Consider the following 16,760-nt stretch of genomic DNA (forward strand, 5'->3'; position numbering starts at 1 on the left):
TCAAAAATTTTATGGCAACACAAACTTGACTTGAGACATTCTTGCCTGTCAGGACTCAGGCGAAGCAGTGAGTTCTACCTACTGTGTCTTTTCATCAACCAACTTCTCACAATTAAGGACTAAGAGGCTGATCAGAATTTTAGAGCTAAAAGGGAACTTAAGAGATCTCAGAATGTTCTACAGAGGAGGAAGCAAGCACAAAGATGAGCTATAAGCTCCCACAGGCTGCTGGCAGCACTGCAATCATAATCCTGGTCTCCTGTCTCATCTTCTGGAAAAGTTAATGACAACAGAACAAGATGTCATTGTTCCTTGTTGAGCAAAATGAGACAACATATTCCCTACCTCTGTTCAGGGTTTGTGTTTTGTTTTTCCCTCTGCCTACAAAGCTAAGACTGTTTCGTTTAAACTAGAAAATACCTTCAAATTCTACATGAGTGATTACAGGTAACTTAATACTGCTTACTTAAAAATCAAAGATAGCCTTTCTTTACCCAGTGATATTTCACCTTTTCCTTTCACATTTCACCTCTTCATTTATAATTTTACTGAAGATTCTTCAGGAAAAATGCAAACACAGAGCTAAGCAATAATAAACTCAGTTACAAGATTTTTCAGACTTTTATCTTCTTTCCTTTCTATAACCTGTTCCTTTTTCTTTTTTTTTTTGGGGGGGGGAGGGCCAAGTCCATTGAGGTACAAATGACCTATTAAATTCTTCAAAAACATGCAAAATAGTGACTATAACCATAAAATTAGTCACACAAGATGTGTCATGATGAAACTTCCTTCTTTCTTAAACTTAAATTTAGTGACATCAGGGGTTTTGAGTGACAATGGGATTTTATAAGCAACTGTGAAACTGCCAGCTCTCACGAGCTAACTTGCACTTGCCAAGTTAACTGGCTAAAGAAACACACCCCGTGGTGGCAGGTGCAGTGTGGTGTATCCAGATGTAGAGGTAGGGGCCTCCACCTTAAACTTAGGCATGTGGTTACCTCAATAAAGAAGTCATAAAGAGGAAATTAATTGTGCTTTGGGCTTTTGATTCCCAGAGACTCCCCAGCCTCTGGAATTTTTGAAAGTTGAAGGCAGTTGAAAAGGTGTCAAAAAGAAGTTTTCTCAGCACCTTCTGTGCCTGAGATCAAAATAGGCCTGCACGGCTGAGCACAACGAAAGCTCAATTGGAATCATCATCACGTTGTCTTCTTTAAACCACAAAGTTGTGCTAAGAGAATCCCCTCATTTTCTACAGGCTGGGTTTACTGTCTACAAAATGAAAAGGGATTGGTTACTGACCAGAGGAAGACCTGGGGTTCCCTTCCTGCTTGCATTTTGGGTGTCATTCTGAGACTGAGGGTGACTGGATGAGCTAGACCTGAACTTCAAGCAGCTGTAGCTGTCGCTGTCACCTGTTCCTGCCCCCTTCTCCTCACAGCGCACCTCTGGTGCATGATAGCTGGAGGGATGGCACGCGCTAAATCAAGGAGGCCACACAGGCAAAAGGCCGAGACTTATCAGTTTGTTGTCTGTATTCTGTGGTGCTGAATGAAAAACACACCTTCCCTCCACAAACACCGCTTCCACATGGAGAAGCAGGTGTCCTGGGATACCTTACAGAAACAAGTTCATCTTATTCCTTTGAAATCAAACTATGACAAGCCTAAATCGTCAAAGAAACATCACCAAAATTAAACTCAAGTGACATATACCCAGTACGTAAGAGTCAGGATGTGAGCCTAGATGTGACCCAGGCATTTTTCATTAAATCTAGTAGGACCGTCCCTACTAGAAACCAAGAAAAGCAGGAGCTTTCTGGAGCGTCGGTCATATGCAAGTCTCTGTTCATGGGAAGGGTTATGTAGTTTTTTGATCTATAACTATTTGTTAAACTATACATGTTTTAAATATTTGCTTTATGTCTTAATTTAAAAAAAAAAGTGACAGAAAAGAAATGGATAATGCCATGTTGTTAGCGCAAGTGGGCAAAGTACAGCTTGGACTGTGTGAGGTAGTGAGCAGATGTGTCCTCCCAGAAGAGCGCTCACGAAACTGTACCTACGAAGGCATCTTCCAGACAGTACCATGAAAGTCCCCATGAGGAGAATTGACAGCCAAGACTCAGGGCATCTGGGATCTCTCCGGAACTCATGTGCCTGAGGCAGACAGATACAAGAGCTGAGGCTCCTCATGAGAGAGAAACCCCAGAGAGACCCCACCACTTTTCTAAAAGACTGATGGTCATCTATGTCAACATGGAAGAAGGGGTTCATGACAATAAAAGGAAGATGCAGTCAGCTAAGATAAAGCCTGTTGTGGGTAGAACCCTGAGAAAAACCTGACTGTCACTACTTGGGAACCTGATCTAGAGCTTTAAGAAATGTTAGGGTTCAAATGGCTTGGTGTGTGCACATACACTACCACCGTTCTTAGGCACTTAGGAGAAATAGTTATTTCTTCAAGTTACATATCTTCAACTCCCACCCCTCCAGAGAGATAAATATAACCCTCTGGCTTCAAATGAACACCCTCAGCTTCAACATCCCTTCCCTGCCTTTATACTTCTAATTCCAGAGCCACAGAACAGGCTGACCTGCTAAAGTGTATTTCTTCAGGAAAGAAAGCTGTGGCGAGAACATTTCTGATACCAACAACAGATGCTCTGTGAAATACTCAGGCAGGCAGGCGTGTACACAGATACAGTAACTAAATTGCCTGTTAAACATACTGTGAGAAATAGCGTGTGAGAAATAGCGTTTATCTTTCTCCCAAGCTGAGCTTTAGGGAAATAGAGCCTTAAAAACAACGTGTCTTTATTTCGGCTTTTAATATGCTTGTAATTATTGAATGAGGTCCAAAGGTTGTAAAGAAATAAAATCTGAACCCCTTATCAAACCCAAACATGGCCATTTCTATTCCTCAGTTTCCCCTTTTTTCCACTTCATTGTGATTCTTTTAATAAAACTCCAGACTAAAACTTAGTTTGATAAAGGCCATTCATCATCACAGCTAACTCTGATGAAGTTCACAAAGAGTTGAAACAACTACAGAGAATGAAAGGGTAGAGTTCCATAAGGATCCATCTTTGGGAAATCACTGTTCATTGTTAGCCAGATACCTTGTTGAGTCAAATGTCAAAATGCTATTTTTAAATCTAGGTACATGATAGTATCCATTAGCAGTAAATCACTACCAATATCTCTAGTAGCCAAATAAATCAATAAAACCAGACCTCTGACATAAGAGCATCACCACCACATTTTGTTAAATTCTCCAAATACTATCTAACAACAAATACCAAAAGATCTCAGCTGCACTGGGGTGAGAACAGTGAAACTTGCCATGATATCTACCTGCCCCAGACATTCCACATACTGTTGAAAACGATCCTCTCACAAATCTTTCCTTCGCCAGCTGACTGAGTTCTCCCTTCTGCGTACCTCGAAACACATCCATCACACTAGTGCCATTTACTTCAAGTTCGACACAGACAGAAAAAAGCTCAGCTTTACTGAGAGCTAGGGACCCATGAGTTTCTATCAGCTTCTTTAAGATCTCCCAGCATAGTACAGAATTGACACTCACATATTTATTAAATTGTGTCTAATATCTACTTTTTAATTTTAATATAATAGTGTATTTTTACATCATTTTGTGCCTTTTTCCATCTCAGTTGTAATCACCATGGGCTTCCCATCACCAAATCACCTGTGTGCCATCACCATAGTCCTATGCCAATATCTACTTTTATGTATCAACTCAAACTTCGTTTTTTCATGAATACATTTTCCAGTAACCTGTGCCTTCCTCAACTATTGACTAACTAAACATTTCTGCACTGCTTTAAATAAGTTCGTGTTTATAATATTTAGTTATTAGGTTGTTAGTATTCACTAGACCACTTCTCTCCATATTTTAGGATTCTCAAGAGGAGAGATGAGATTCCCCATAAAAAAGGACAGAACAGTTCACACACTGAGCATTTAATGATTATGAAAATGTACCAACCAACCTGTTTAATATTAAACAGCAGTATTCCTTCCTTAAAATTATAGATAAGGTCAGAGCAAAAACAGAAAAAGGAACAAAATGGATCACTTATTGTGAATAATTAGCTACTTTTCCATATTTTTAAAGCAAAGAGGGTTGAGCTCAAATTACCTTAGGCTCATAATCTTACATAACATCATATTTTAATAGTGTCATATATTCAGAGACTGCATTTTTTTCTCTTAATATTCACTGATAATGAGAAAATAAGTATACTGCATTCATTTTGTGTTTATCTCAAGTTGATAACATGGCATGAGGGAAATGGTACGTGGAGTTCTGTACATGTGATTATAAATAAATATGAAGAACAAAAGAGCTCAGATGCTTTTTCCATTTTATCTTTCTCAGTCACTATTTATCTAAAATCTCTTAAGGAGCATTTAAATCCAGACTTCAGAAGTTGAGTTCTAAGCATTTCCCAAAGTTATTAATTCAATTTACTGTCAGCAAATCCCTTTGATGACTGTTTTAGGGCATTCATGCAGTCACTAAAGCACTTATCTTTTCAAAATAAAATTCAAGTATAGGCAAAATCAGTGGTGGTGATAGGTCGCGTACATCTGCTGCAGTCTACACAGAGCTGTTCATTTTTCTAAGGGAAGAAAAAAGAAGACCCGATGTGGTACTAGAAAACAGTGCAAGAGTTAGTGAAGTAAAACTCAATTTCTAGGAAAAAAGTTCCCCCAAAAGCTGGACCTGAATAGCCAGTCTCACACATATAGCTTCCAGAAAGCTTCTCTACAGTTGCGCTGTCTGAGCTCTGAGAGAAAAGTCAACAATGGCATTGCCTCAGGAGTCTGTCCTGGGCACAGGGCTATTTAATATTCCTATTAATTACTTGGTGCAGCAAGGTGAGCTGTAAGAGCAGCTCCTTGTCAAAATTAACTGCAGGTAGAAATTATTGAAAAGATTCTGGTTTGATTTAGTAGCCAGTATCGTTAGGACAACAGAGGCCAAAGTCTAACTGTTACGAGAGCCCAAATAATGTCATTCTTCTCAGCTACGTCTGTAGCTCCTAAACATATAGATCTTCAGGCTAAATGACAAAAAGGAATCCGTAAAAGCTTTCATCTCTGGACAGGTCAATGACAAAACGGTGAGATATAAAATAATATAAGAGACATCCAAGGGTGATAATAAAAGATTAAAGGATGAAAAAAATAGGCTATGCTCTAACATGTTTGCATAGGACTGTTCAGAACACCAAATCTACTATGTCTATTGATTCCTCTTTCTTCTCCAAGCAGAAATGGTCTGCTCTTTCGAATGCCCACACAGCAGTTTGGGGCCAATTCTTAAGTATTTTTTAATGGAGTGACTTATCCTATATATACAAACAAGTAGACATTCCTTGAAAGTCAAGACCTGACTTTGCATTCTGCACTCCAGCCAGGTCATAGATTTTCAGTAAATGGTTGTTATGGCAACCCAGAACAGCAGCTAAGAACATAATCTTGGCAGCCTCACGCTAGCCACTTTTATATCTTGGTTCAACCACTAACAGACATTGAGATTCTCGGCAAGTTTCTAATGTTTGTGTTTACATTTTTTCATCTATAAAACTGGCATAATTATATGTAGTAGAATTATTGTGAAGTAAAATGAGGTAACTTCTGTAATGACTTCAAGACAGTATTTGACTTGCAGGCAAGTGTTTAATAAATGTTAGCTAGGAGACATAGTCACGTTAGGACATTAGTGGAGGAGAGACTTAATAAAACCCCTGATACAAAAACTCAGGAAAATTAGAGGGCAACTTGTGCAAGCTTTCCCTTGATTCAATGACAATGTTTCTCCCAAATTTAAGTCTTTGTTAATTAGGTAAACAATTTTCAGAAAATGACTACTTTTTTAGTAAATGATGTCCCAGGTACTGCATGGTAGGAGGATTCTGTGGAAGCAGCATCTGGTAGAACAAATATGAGTGCTGGTTTGTTGCTGGAAGGAAAAGTCTCTGAATTTTAAGTCATACTTCTTTCCCCTCTCCACTTGTAAAGACCTCTTTATCATATACAGGAAGCCACACATTTCTGCTTTATAACATCAATCCTAAGTTGTGGTAAAGCTAAGAACTGTAAAGGAGCTAGTAGTCCCTCTGTATTTCCACTCCCGGCCACAGTACACTTGCCCAACTGTGGACAGAACCTCCCTTAAGGTGCAGACTGGGTGCGCCCCAGATTCTGATAAATCAAGCCACTTAGTCCTCATCTCAAAGTCTATCTGTAATTCCCTTTCTGACCACATTGAACTAAATGGAACCAACTACTAGAAAGTACTAACTTTAAAAGTGCACTTTGAGGCTCTCGCTGGTGGCGCAGCAGGTGAAAGCACTGCACTGAGAGGTTAAAGCCATTTCCGCATGAGTTCCATCCCCGCCTGCCCTGGCGGTGACCCACATGGCGTGGCAGACCTCTCCTGACCCGCCCGCTGCTCCCCTCAGCAGTGTACTTCATCAGTCGGCTGTTCTGCTCCCCACTCTGTCTCTGGTGAAGTCTCTCACCCCCCACACCTTTGGCCTGTAGCCACAGAATAAACAATCTTTTTAAAAAAAAATTAAAAATGACAATTGCAAAATTCCCCATGTCAGAGGGTTTATTTAGATTAAATACTAATGTATCAGATTAGTTCTAAGTACTGATAGACTGAACATTCCAGGTTTCGAAGCAGAGCTGGGCTCCATGAGGGCACCTGAATGCACTTATAAATAGGGAAGTTTCTACTGAGACCAGAACATGCGGGCTTGGAGTAGGCAGTAAGCAGCTATGGTATTTTTTGAAGCACAACATACTATATATTCATTATAAACAGGTCTTCCTTTGCAAACAACAATCAAATTTAGGGGTTCAATCCAAACAGCCAGTAGTGCAAGAACCAGCATGCAGAATGCAGACTCTTACCCCTCAGTACTGATTTGAGGTTGAGCTTGGCTTGGCGGTGCAGGTCCTCCACGCAGGGCGGTCTGGTGGAGGGCAGGAACACATTTTCCTGCTGGTGCCACGGAGCCGTGTAGTGCACTGTCCATCTACTCTCCTCGTCGAGGTTGGAAACCGCTGTGGAGAGATAGATTCAAGTGTCAAATGAAGCTCCATGGGTCCCAAAGGGGCCCCCTCCAGGTGGGGGTGGGCTCTGGGTGCTTAACCATGGTGAAGGGCAGCAAGGTGGGAGATGGAGCAAATCTGAAGAGATTTAATCTTTGACTACTAGGGTCCTTCTCACAGGGTTCTGTCTCTGCAGGAGAAGCTGAAACTGTCTCTCAGTTCCCCTCTCAAAGCACACCCCCCCCAGTCTTGGTAGGATTCGATTACTCACTCAGCTTCCCCACATGTTAGGCCCTCCCTCTACTCCAGTGTTAGAAAATGAGAGACAAAACGAGCAGAGCCCTCCCATTCCTACTGAACTCTTCCACAACAAAAATCTATTATTCAGTTGCACAATGCCATTGCATCAGGAGGTGGCAGACTGTCAAGACAGAAACAAATTTCCTTCCAAGAGGCTGGAAACTAATCCTTTCCCCTCTGAAGCTTTATTTTAAAACATCACTGTTACAAACTCAATTAAATCTTTTAAAAATTAACCATAAATATTCAATGTGATGCATTTTAAATGTCATAGCAAATGGGAGTGCAAATCAATTTGCGCTACAAATTTTTTCTGTATTTCTTACTTTCATCAAATACTTCCACATTAAAGTGTTTTCTATAAATTCAATGCAGTTGACTTTTCCCCAAACAATCCAACACAAACGACTCCAAAGTATTAGAGGGGTAATGCGACTACGCTAAATCTCTGTAATAATTATTTCCTGACAATGCCAGATGGGGTCCCAGTGGGGTCCAACAAGAAGTTGGCTGCACCGAACAAATTCATCAATACATTTTTTAGTATTTTCCACATACCCGCCACTGTGAGCCAGGCACTGGAAAGACTAGAAATATATTAGAGAAAGATCCTGCACAGAGACATTTACTGGGGGATGACAAGTCTCAGAGATATCAGGCCAGCAGATAAATACTAGATTTGAGAGGAGGGCAAGTGTTCTCTAACTCTGAACTAAGCTATAGGTATGCACTGGCTGTATCCATTTCTAGAACCTAACATGCCGGTGGAAACCGGATCTTATACTAGATTCGGAAAAAAAACTGAACAGGTTTGTATGAACTATTAAACCTGTTTATTTGAACACATATAACTGAATAGACCTATACTGCATCGACCAGAACTACCATAAAGACTGAATAAACTAATATACCCAAAGTCTGAGCTTGTGAAAGAACTCACCAAGCACACGAATGTAGCATGAGCAGGGAAAAGGACTATCCAGCAGTCCCAGACTTGAGAATCATGGCCTTTCCTTCTCCTCCAGAAAACTGAGCCATAATTGGGCTCATATCCTTCACCCCTGGCCTCAAACAACTCATTTTTTAAATGTTCATAAATTGCAAAACTAAACCTCAAGTTAAAACCAGAAATGCCCTGTGAGCTTGTTTTTAATGTTGACAAAGCAGGCAGGTAAATTAGACAACTAGTTACCACATGATCTCTTGTTGAACACATCTGTATCATGCATGTAACTTGCAATTGTAATACAAAAAAAAAAAGTCCACAAAGATCTGCTTTATCTCTTACTTCGGTATCTGAGACAGTTGCACAATGCTGAAGTCACTAAATATCTCTCAAGGAGTGTCCACAGTTAATTACTGTGCTTTTGCTTATGTCCATTCATTTGACAAAATGCATCACCAGGCTTCATAGTTAGAAATTACTGGAAATTGAAACGCTTCTATTTGCCAATTACAAGTCAAATCAAAATAATAGTGTTCGCGAGTGTATGATCACACCCAGAGCTCCACAGTACAGCTACCAACTGGCTCCTATGAAAGAACAGTTGTCTCTTCCCTGGAGTATTTCACTCTTGCCAGGGCAGATTTTAATCAGTCCGTCCAAAGACAGCCTTCGAGCAAGGGAGCTGTGGAAAATGAGCCCAGAAAGCTATTCTTTGTTGTTTTCTGCAAGTTTCTCTTACTCAGGCACTTGTATCCAGTTTCAATCACTGACCCCAAAAACTAGACTAAAATAAACCAACAATCATGTAGAAATAAAACCATGTTATTTGTGAAAATTACACTTTCCAGGGAAGGAGGAATCCACCTGGATGAAAGTGGTTTACAACAAATGCTAAGTCCCCCAAAAGGCCACACCACAGAAACTGTACTGTACAAGCACAGATCGGTCTAGACAGAGTTTGTCCTTGAGCTCTTAAATACATAACAGAGTGCCAGGGGGCTGTAGCAGATCATCCTGCCAAAAATATGAGACAGACTACACAGAGGCTCCCTGATATTTAGCCAAGGAAGCAAAAATTAGCATACACTATACATCAAGAGGACAAAAAGGAAGTTGCCCTCTACTTCAAAGGGCTCTTTTGAGTAGTAAAAAAAGTGAATTCACCTAAAACCCTTACCATAAATAAATAAGACAAGCTAAGTCATGTAATTCTGCCCTAGAGTTACAAAAGACTGAGGTATAGAATAACCTGGTATAGAATGGAGTTTAACTTTTACTAATTAGGCTGTTTCACACCCCTGTAGCACATACCACACACGGGCACACACACACAGACCCATAGAGAAGAAAAACTACTTACTTTTCTTCTTAAAAACTTTAAAGAAAGACTTGATCTTCGCATTAATAAAGACCACCATTTCCAAGATGCCCACATAGGGTTTAGCAATTTAAATCACATTAAGGACTCTGGCCAGCAGGCAGGTGGCAAGCTGAATCCTTCTGCCCCAGAGCCTAACTTTCTTCTTTGAGTCTCAAGCCCTTAGACATCTGCCCGGGCTGAAGTTGAGCTCATTGTCAGGCAGATAGAAACCATTAGCAGCCCTTGAACCTGAAAAGCTCCCACTGAAACTTAATCTTTATGGCTGGGAGCCCCCAGTGAGGAAGCACACAAACTGAGACAGCCAATCACAGTGCTGATTCGCGTGAGCACCTCCGCGTCCAGACAGTCCTATCCAGCCATGGTCCTGTGCTTTCTCTCTCTCTTCTCTCTAAAAAGTTTCTTGTGTGTGGAGTCCAGGAAATAGTGCAGATTCTCCTCTACGGAAGTCCAGGTGAAACACAAGGATTCCCGGTCTTCACTGTGCCACTATGAGCATCCCGATCTTTTTACTGGAGCCAAGTCCATGTGGATTCTTTGACTCCATTCAGAGCAGGCACTTGAACTGATTTAGGGGGGAAAGAGCTTAACTACTGTTCCCTGACCACGCCTCTCCACCCCCTTTTCCTCTGACACCAATGGAACTTTAAACCCAGTAAAACTTTATAATAGAATCACCATGGAGCTGCCAGTGATGACTCAGTTGCAGATGTGTGTAATGAGTACACCTTCTTTCTTCTCACCGGTGGATTTTTTTTTTTTTTTTGGCCAGTGCTAGAGAATCAGCATTATAATTGTTGAGCAGCTTATTTGCATTTAGCTGCCACAACTCTCAAAAAAAAAAAAAAAAAGCCAAACTACCCTTAAACTCCCCCCACTCCACAGGAAAAAAAAACAGGTAAAGTACCCTAAATACCCTAATCATTTTAATCTGTAGTTTCAATTGAATTATGATCTATTTAAACATTTGGTTTAAAACTTTCTACCCACCCCCCTCCCCATAATTTCACACAAATTTTACATGGGCTTCTCTTTAACTTGAATGTAATATACTGAATTCTCATGCTTTTGCCCATTTTTAACAAACCACAGAGAACTAAGGAAACAAATGAGAGAAGAATTAGAAATGGGGTATAAGCAAGCACCAGAAAAATATATTCCAGGGCAAAGGAGTGGGAAGAAATAGAAAAGAATACAGATCAGGAAACACTATAAAAAGGGACAAAAGACAAGAATGTTCTCAGAGCTCTCCTCCGTTCCACTTCAAGACAAAACCGTTTTTGAAACACATTAGACAACCTCTTATTTCATAGCTTTGGGCCAGACTTATAGCTGAATGGAAAAATGTCATAATCCACTAATTCAAAACATTTAGTTTATAACAAAAGCTCTTAGTCAAAGAAAAAAATTATATAGGGGCTCCCTCTGGAGAAAGCCTTGGAGTGATTTCTCCTCAAACTTCCTCCACCCCCACTTCTTAGTTTTGAACAAAAGCAAAGAATATAAACAAGGCCAAAAATTTACATACATTTCATCATATGACCAGAAATACTATCACAGATTCCCAATTGTGTTCTTTCATCCTATGCATCATTTTACTTACAAGCAATACTATGACCAGATGGCAAATAAGAAACAACTGAGACTACAAAAGAAATTATATAGCTGCCTTAAATGAGTTAGTTAATTCCCCTGGGGAAAACAAATTTGTAAGTAAGAGTGGCATCTCTCTGCTTCCTCTCAACAACCTCACTGCTTTCAACAGGTAGCTGTGTGTCAGGTACAAGCACTCATACTCCATAAGCCACAGGATTCTGAGGTGAATGTCTACCACACACCTCCCGTGAGAACAGCATGCAGCTTTTCACACAGACAATAGCTGCACCCCACCACAGACTCATTCAGAAAGGAAAATGCTGAGCAATGCCAGCGCCCCTGCATTGATATGCCTACCTTCAGCGAGCTGACACTGAGGATAAGCAGCAATACCTGGTGTGTAAGCAGGCAGTGAATGAACTGGACAAATGGAAAAGCCAAGCAGAGTAAGAGGCTTGGGAGTGGGAAGGTGTTAGGTTGCAGTTGAAGGAGCAGTTAGGGTAGACTGCATGATGAAGGTAAGAGTTGAGTAAAAACTTGAAAGAGCAAAGAATGCCACCACTCCCATTTTGAAGGGGGAGATAGGTAGTGAGACACTTCTAATCCCTCAGGACTTGTCAGACTGTTTGGAGTTGTAATTCTAACAGGTGAACAATTCCCTTTCTCACTCAATACTGTCACCTATGAAGTAGTTGTGTGAAGATGGAGCCACTCCGGCCAGCAGTGAGTCCAGAGTAGAAGGCAGGACTCCATGCTTGCACTCCAGGGACCACCATCCTCTGTCTGTCTCCATAATCCTACTCCCTGACCTCCAGGGAGTAAATTACTAATTGTGCTACATGTTAAGTAGTGTTTTGAAAGCTTACTAGTTATAAAGACTTAGCCAATAATTTAATAATATGATCATCTTTTGCTTTAACCTTCATGCAAACCTGAGAAAAGCAAAGTGCTTTCCCCTTATAACTTGTATTTTCTCAGAGTTTATTGTAGAATTGTATTTGTTCACAGAAGCACCTACCATCTTAAACTGCTCAACTTATATATCCAACAGAAAATATACAAACACATGACACATCCTCTTCCATTTTTAGCCATAAGAATAAGCAGCAACTTAAAAAAAAAATCTAACATCACTGATAAGGAAATCTTGACAGCACAGTAGAGGAGTGAAAAGCACAGCTGGGAGCCTCCCCTGTCAGGAGAAGACACCGCCACACCAGTTTTCTCTGCAATGGAGAAAATCACAGTGTGTATATTATAAGGTTATGAGATTGGAAAATTACTATTGATAAAGTCCTAGAACAATATCTCAGCTGTGATACCCAGAGTTCTGAGGTTGATGGAAGGCATCTTTAAGCATAAAATAGAAGGAAAACCAAATTTGTAGGCCTGTTCTTTCTTCTCTGTGGCCCAGCTAATTGCCAACTGCAGGTGCATTCCTGTTTTGTGCAATGGTTACCTTTTCTATTGCCAAAAATTCTACCTCACATAGTTTTTAAAAAATCTCAACCATCAGTGGTGAACAACTTAACCAATGGTTTCTTCCCCTCCCCCCCCCATCTTTCTAATTATCTCACCTTTCTAATTATCTCTTAAATCACAAGTAGGTCTTTCTCAATTTACCCTGATGGGGTTAAGCCTTTTCCAGCTCTCTATGGATTTACGTCAAAACTATCTAGTGGGAATTGCGGTTTCTAGAGGATTCATACAGCTTTTACACCATAAGTCAGGGACTGTCTGAGGGGCCTGCCCAGTTGCGAGCTCTTTCTTATCACCCCTGGAGCACACTAGTTCTTGCCTGAATCTGATAACTCCCTCTCTGTATTCTCAACAAGTTTCAAAAAGCGAGTGCTCTGTCCTATGCTATTTAATGATTCCTTCATGAAACCTCAAATGATTTTGCTATGAGTAGGGGCAGTATTCACAAAATTATGAAAAAAAAATCCAGCTGGCCCTTTTTATAGGGTTGAAAATACTTCATGACATGTGAAAATTATATGAAATTCAGATTTCAGGACCCAATAATAGTGGAATGGAATCCCACTACCCCCATCTGCTTATTGTCTCCAACTGCTCTCACAATGCATAGACCAGCACTGTTGAATTGCCAAGGCAAAGGCTGGCCTGCAAGGCTGAAAATACTCTTTGCACTGCTGCTTGCTGACCTATGGCTTGAGTATTTCAAACACATGGCCTTTAAACTCCCTGCCCAGTCTTTATCTTATCTATTATCTTTCACCCAACTATCTTCCAGGTCCATATTACGAACTTATACTCAAATTTTACATATTCTCAAGCAGAGGATGTTCCATTTGAACAATGTATGTTCCGTTAAAACTGGTCTGCTTTGCCTCCAAACCCTAGCTGCCTTGATGCTTCTTGAGAACTTTCTCATTCCTGTTAGAGCTACAGTCAAGTCTTCAATGAGACAAAAAGGTAAATTCAATCCCCGTTTAAAAACAAGAAAACTATGACCTACATCAAAGCAAAGATGAGAGAAGGGTGTTTTGAAATCTCTCTCATTAGTACAAATGTTTTTAAAAGATGCCTTCAGTGGGCTCTCCCTGCATTACAAAGTTCTCCGAAGCTACTGCAGCATGGGTTTGATCCCCGGCCAGGGAGTGACCCACATGGCATGGCAGACCTCTCCTGACCTGCCTGCTGCTACCCTCAGCAGTGTACTTTGTCAATCTGCCTGTTCTGCTCCCCACTCTGTCTCTGGTGAATACTCTCACCTAGCATACCTCTGGCCTGTACCCCAGTTCTGTAAGCATAAATAAATAAATCATAAAAAGAAAAAAAAAAAGGAAACCTTTAGTTATTAGTTTCAGGTTAATATATCCAATGCAAAAGTCCTCACTGGGATGCATAAATCATAACATCTCAGAGTAAATCATTATTTTACTAATATACTGTCAGATATCACCAAGTAAAATGTCTCTGATATTGCTTGAATAACTCTGGTAGGTTATCCTAGTACAAGATTTTGAAATTCTATGGCCACTATTATTTTACTGAAATGAAATCTTATTTCTGACTGATCTTTAAATAAAATTTAAAGATTAAATTTTTGACCTTAAAATATTTGTCCTTCTAGGAATCTGCTGATTGCTAAAATTATTGGATTATTTCTCAGGAGTAGGTATAAAACTTTGGAGTAAAGGGACGTGGGGATATTGTGAAGGCAATACATATTCTGAACATTTCAATAGGAAGTGATACAGTATGGTCAATCATTTACCAGTTTTATAGAGCTCTGCCTTGAATTAATCATTCTGGTTAAGAGCAATCAAACATGTTTGCTGAACTATGGGATTGCCACCGTTCAATGAAATGACACACCACAAAGATAAAAACAATAAATTATTGAATAAGTACAGGGAAGATGAGCTCATGCTATCAGTGGGGAAGATGATAAAGAGCATGTACTTCCTTTTAAAGGCAAACAATTGTTAGAGAACAACTAACCTAAGAGAATACTCTTAGGTTAGACTCGGTCATGGGGTACCTGGTGTCCACTTATGGGGGGACTGTGGAAAAAGGAGGCCCTGGAGGTGAAGACAGATGTAGGGACCAGTATCGAAGAGCCTTAGCTTGCCATTAGGGGGTAGATTTCATTTGGTGTGCTACGAAGACACTGAAGGAGCTTAAGGGGGAAAACTATCTGGCCAGCAATGCATCTTACGATCAGGGTAAAAAGTGGATCTGAATGGGCTTGACCAGAGGCAGGAAAAGAAATTGGAGAACTGGTACAGCAATTCATGTCAAAGCATGCCAAAGCTCTTCTGAGCTCTGGGGCCAATCAGGCCAATTTAACAGTCTGTATTAAGTTCTAGAATTGCTATCTACCTAATATCTGAAATTAAGCCCTATCTATGTAATAAATGACTCATGAATGTTACCATCCATATGTCCATCTTTAGTACAACCTTAAAATATATCATTATTTTTTTGGCCCTCCCTGGTGGCGCAGCGGGTTAAAGCACAGCACTGAGAATCTAAAGCCGCTTCCGCATGAGTTCGATTCCCGCCTGCCCCGGAGGTGACCACATGGCGCGGCAGACCTCTCCTGACCCGCCCGCTGCTCCCCTCAGCAGTGTACTTCGTCGATCTGCCTGTTTTGCTCCCCACTCTGTCTCTGGTGAAGCCTCTCGCCGCCCCTGAGCCTCTGCCCTGTACCCCAGTTCTGTATGCACAAATAAATAAATCTTTAAAAAAATATATATCATTATTTTTATTAAGGACTATCAATTATATGTACAAACTTAAAAGATTCTTAAAAGCTTCCCCTCACACTGACACAAAATTTTAGGCCCTCCTTCAGTCTATTAAATGTTAAGGATTAAAATTATTTTTGACTGTAGAAACATTCACAAATATTGGTAAATAGTACTTATGAAGAAGGACATTTAAAATACTGAACACAGGAGTTAACTAGAGAAATGAGGCATGATTATATCCTACACACACAGCAAACAAAATGCAAATCCTCAACCAACTGAAAATGGAGTATATATTTTCAATAAAGATCACTGATTTCCTAAGTGGGAAGGGAAAGAAAATTCAGACATAAAAAAGCTTGGTCATTATTGTCCACTAAGTCATCAATTTAAGCACTTTCAAAGGAATTTTAACTCTTCAACGGAGAAAATATCTCGGTCCATTCTGATGTATTAGTATATGACTATACTAATTTGGATATACGTGTTATCACTATGTATGGTTAGTTACTTGAAATACAATTTTTTATATTCCACCATTCACTCTTGTGTTTTCAGGCTTTCTGGAGCACTGGAAAATATCACAGCAGAAGGATCCAATACAAGCCCCTGGAGCTATAAAATAAAATGTATACACTTAGGATTAAGAGATTTTAGAAAAATCAACTGGTAACATAATTTACTTAATAAAATTCATAACGCTTCTGTGATAGAGAAACTTAAAAATAGCTTGGGCCTGGTCTTCTGTTTATTAAGGAACAAAGTCTTCCTATAACTTCAACTTTTGGAGGTAATAATTATGTTTCATGTTTTTATAAACACCTCTACATTAAAAGCAATTATGTACAGTCTGTAATTCTTATCTGTCAAAATAACAATCATTATTGAGCTACAAAGCAAATTAATAACACAGGAAGGTGAATTAATGTAATCAATAAAAGTGCAAGTAGGGAATTTAGTAATTTTACTTCCAGAAAAGAGTGAATTTCAGGTAGACAAAAAATATTTTTAAAGTGTATCCAAATATTAAGTGGAATAAACTTACACTAAAATGTAATTCATTGTTTATCTTAAATTAAAATTTAACTTAGCATCTGGTATTTTTTCTTTTTTTTGGGTTGTCTGCCAACACTATTATTTATTTATTTATTCATACAGAACTGGGGTACAGGCCAGAGGTGCTGGGGCAGTGAGAGGATTCACCAGAGACAGAGTGGGGAACAGAACAG

At 39.8% G+C, this 16,760-nt stretch overlaps 1 protein-coding gene across 2 annotated transcripts in view; it reads right to left on the bottom strand.

The window, feature by feature from the left end:
* LOC101627895 (NHS-like protein 1) overlaps positions 1-16,760 on the bottom strand; it is a 118,988-nt gene that overhangs the window by 48,325 nt on the left and 53,903 nt on the right. Inside the window, exons 1-2 of one of the 2 annotated variants that reach the window (XM_004674127.2) lie at positions 9,698-9,755; positions 6,951-7,103 (exon numbers count right to left, since the gene is read on the bottom strand). In XM_004674127.2, the coding sequence (XP_004674184.1) occupies positions 6,951-7,103; positions 9,698-9,755 (211 nt within the window). Of the gene's footprint in view, positions 1-6,950; positions 7,104-9,697; positions 9,756-16,760 lie in introns of those variants that run through there. The other variant, XM_012729138.1, reaches the window with a different exon arrangement.

This window comes from Condylura cristata, unplaced genomic scaffold (genome assembly GCF_000260355.1).
Source record: "Condylura cristata isolate star-nosed mole 26May11 unplaced genomic scaffold, ConCri1.0 scaffold00001, whole genome shotgun sequence".
NCBI classification, from domain to species: domain Eukaryota; kingdom Metazoa; phylum Chordata; class Mammalia; order Eulipotyphla; family Talpidae; genus Condylura; species Condylura cristata.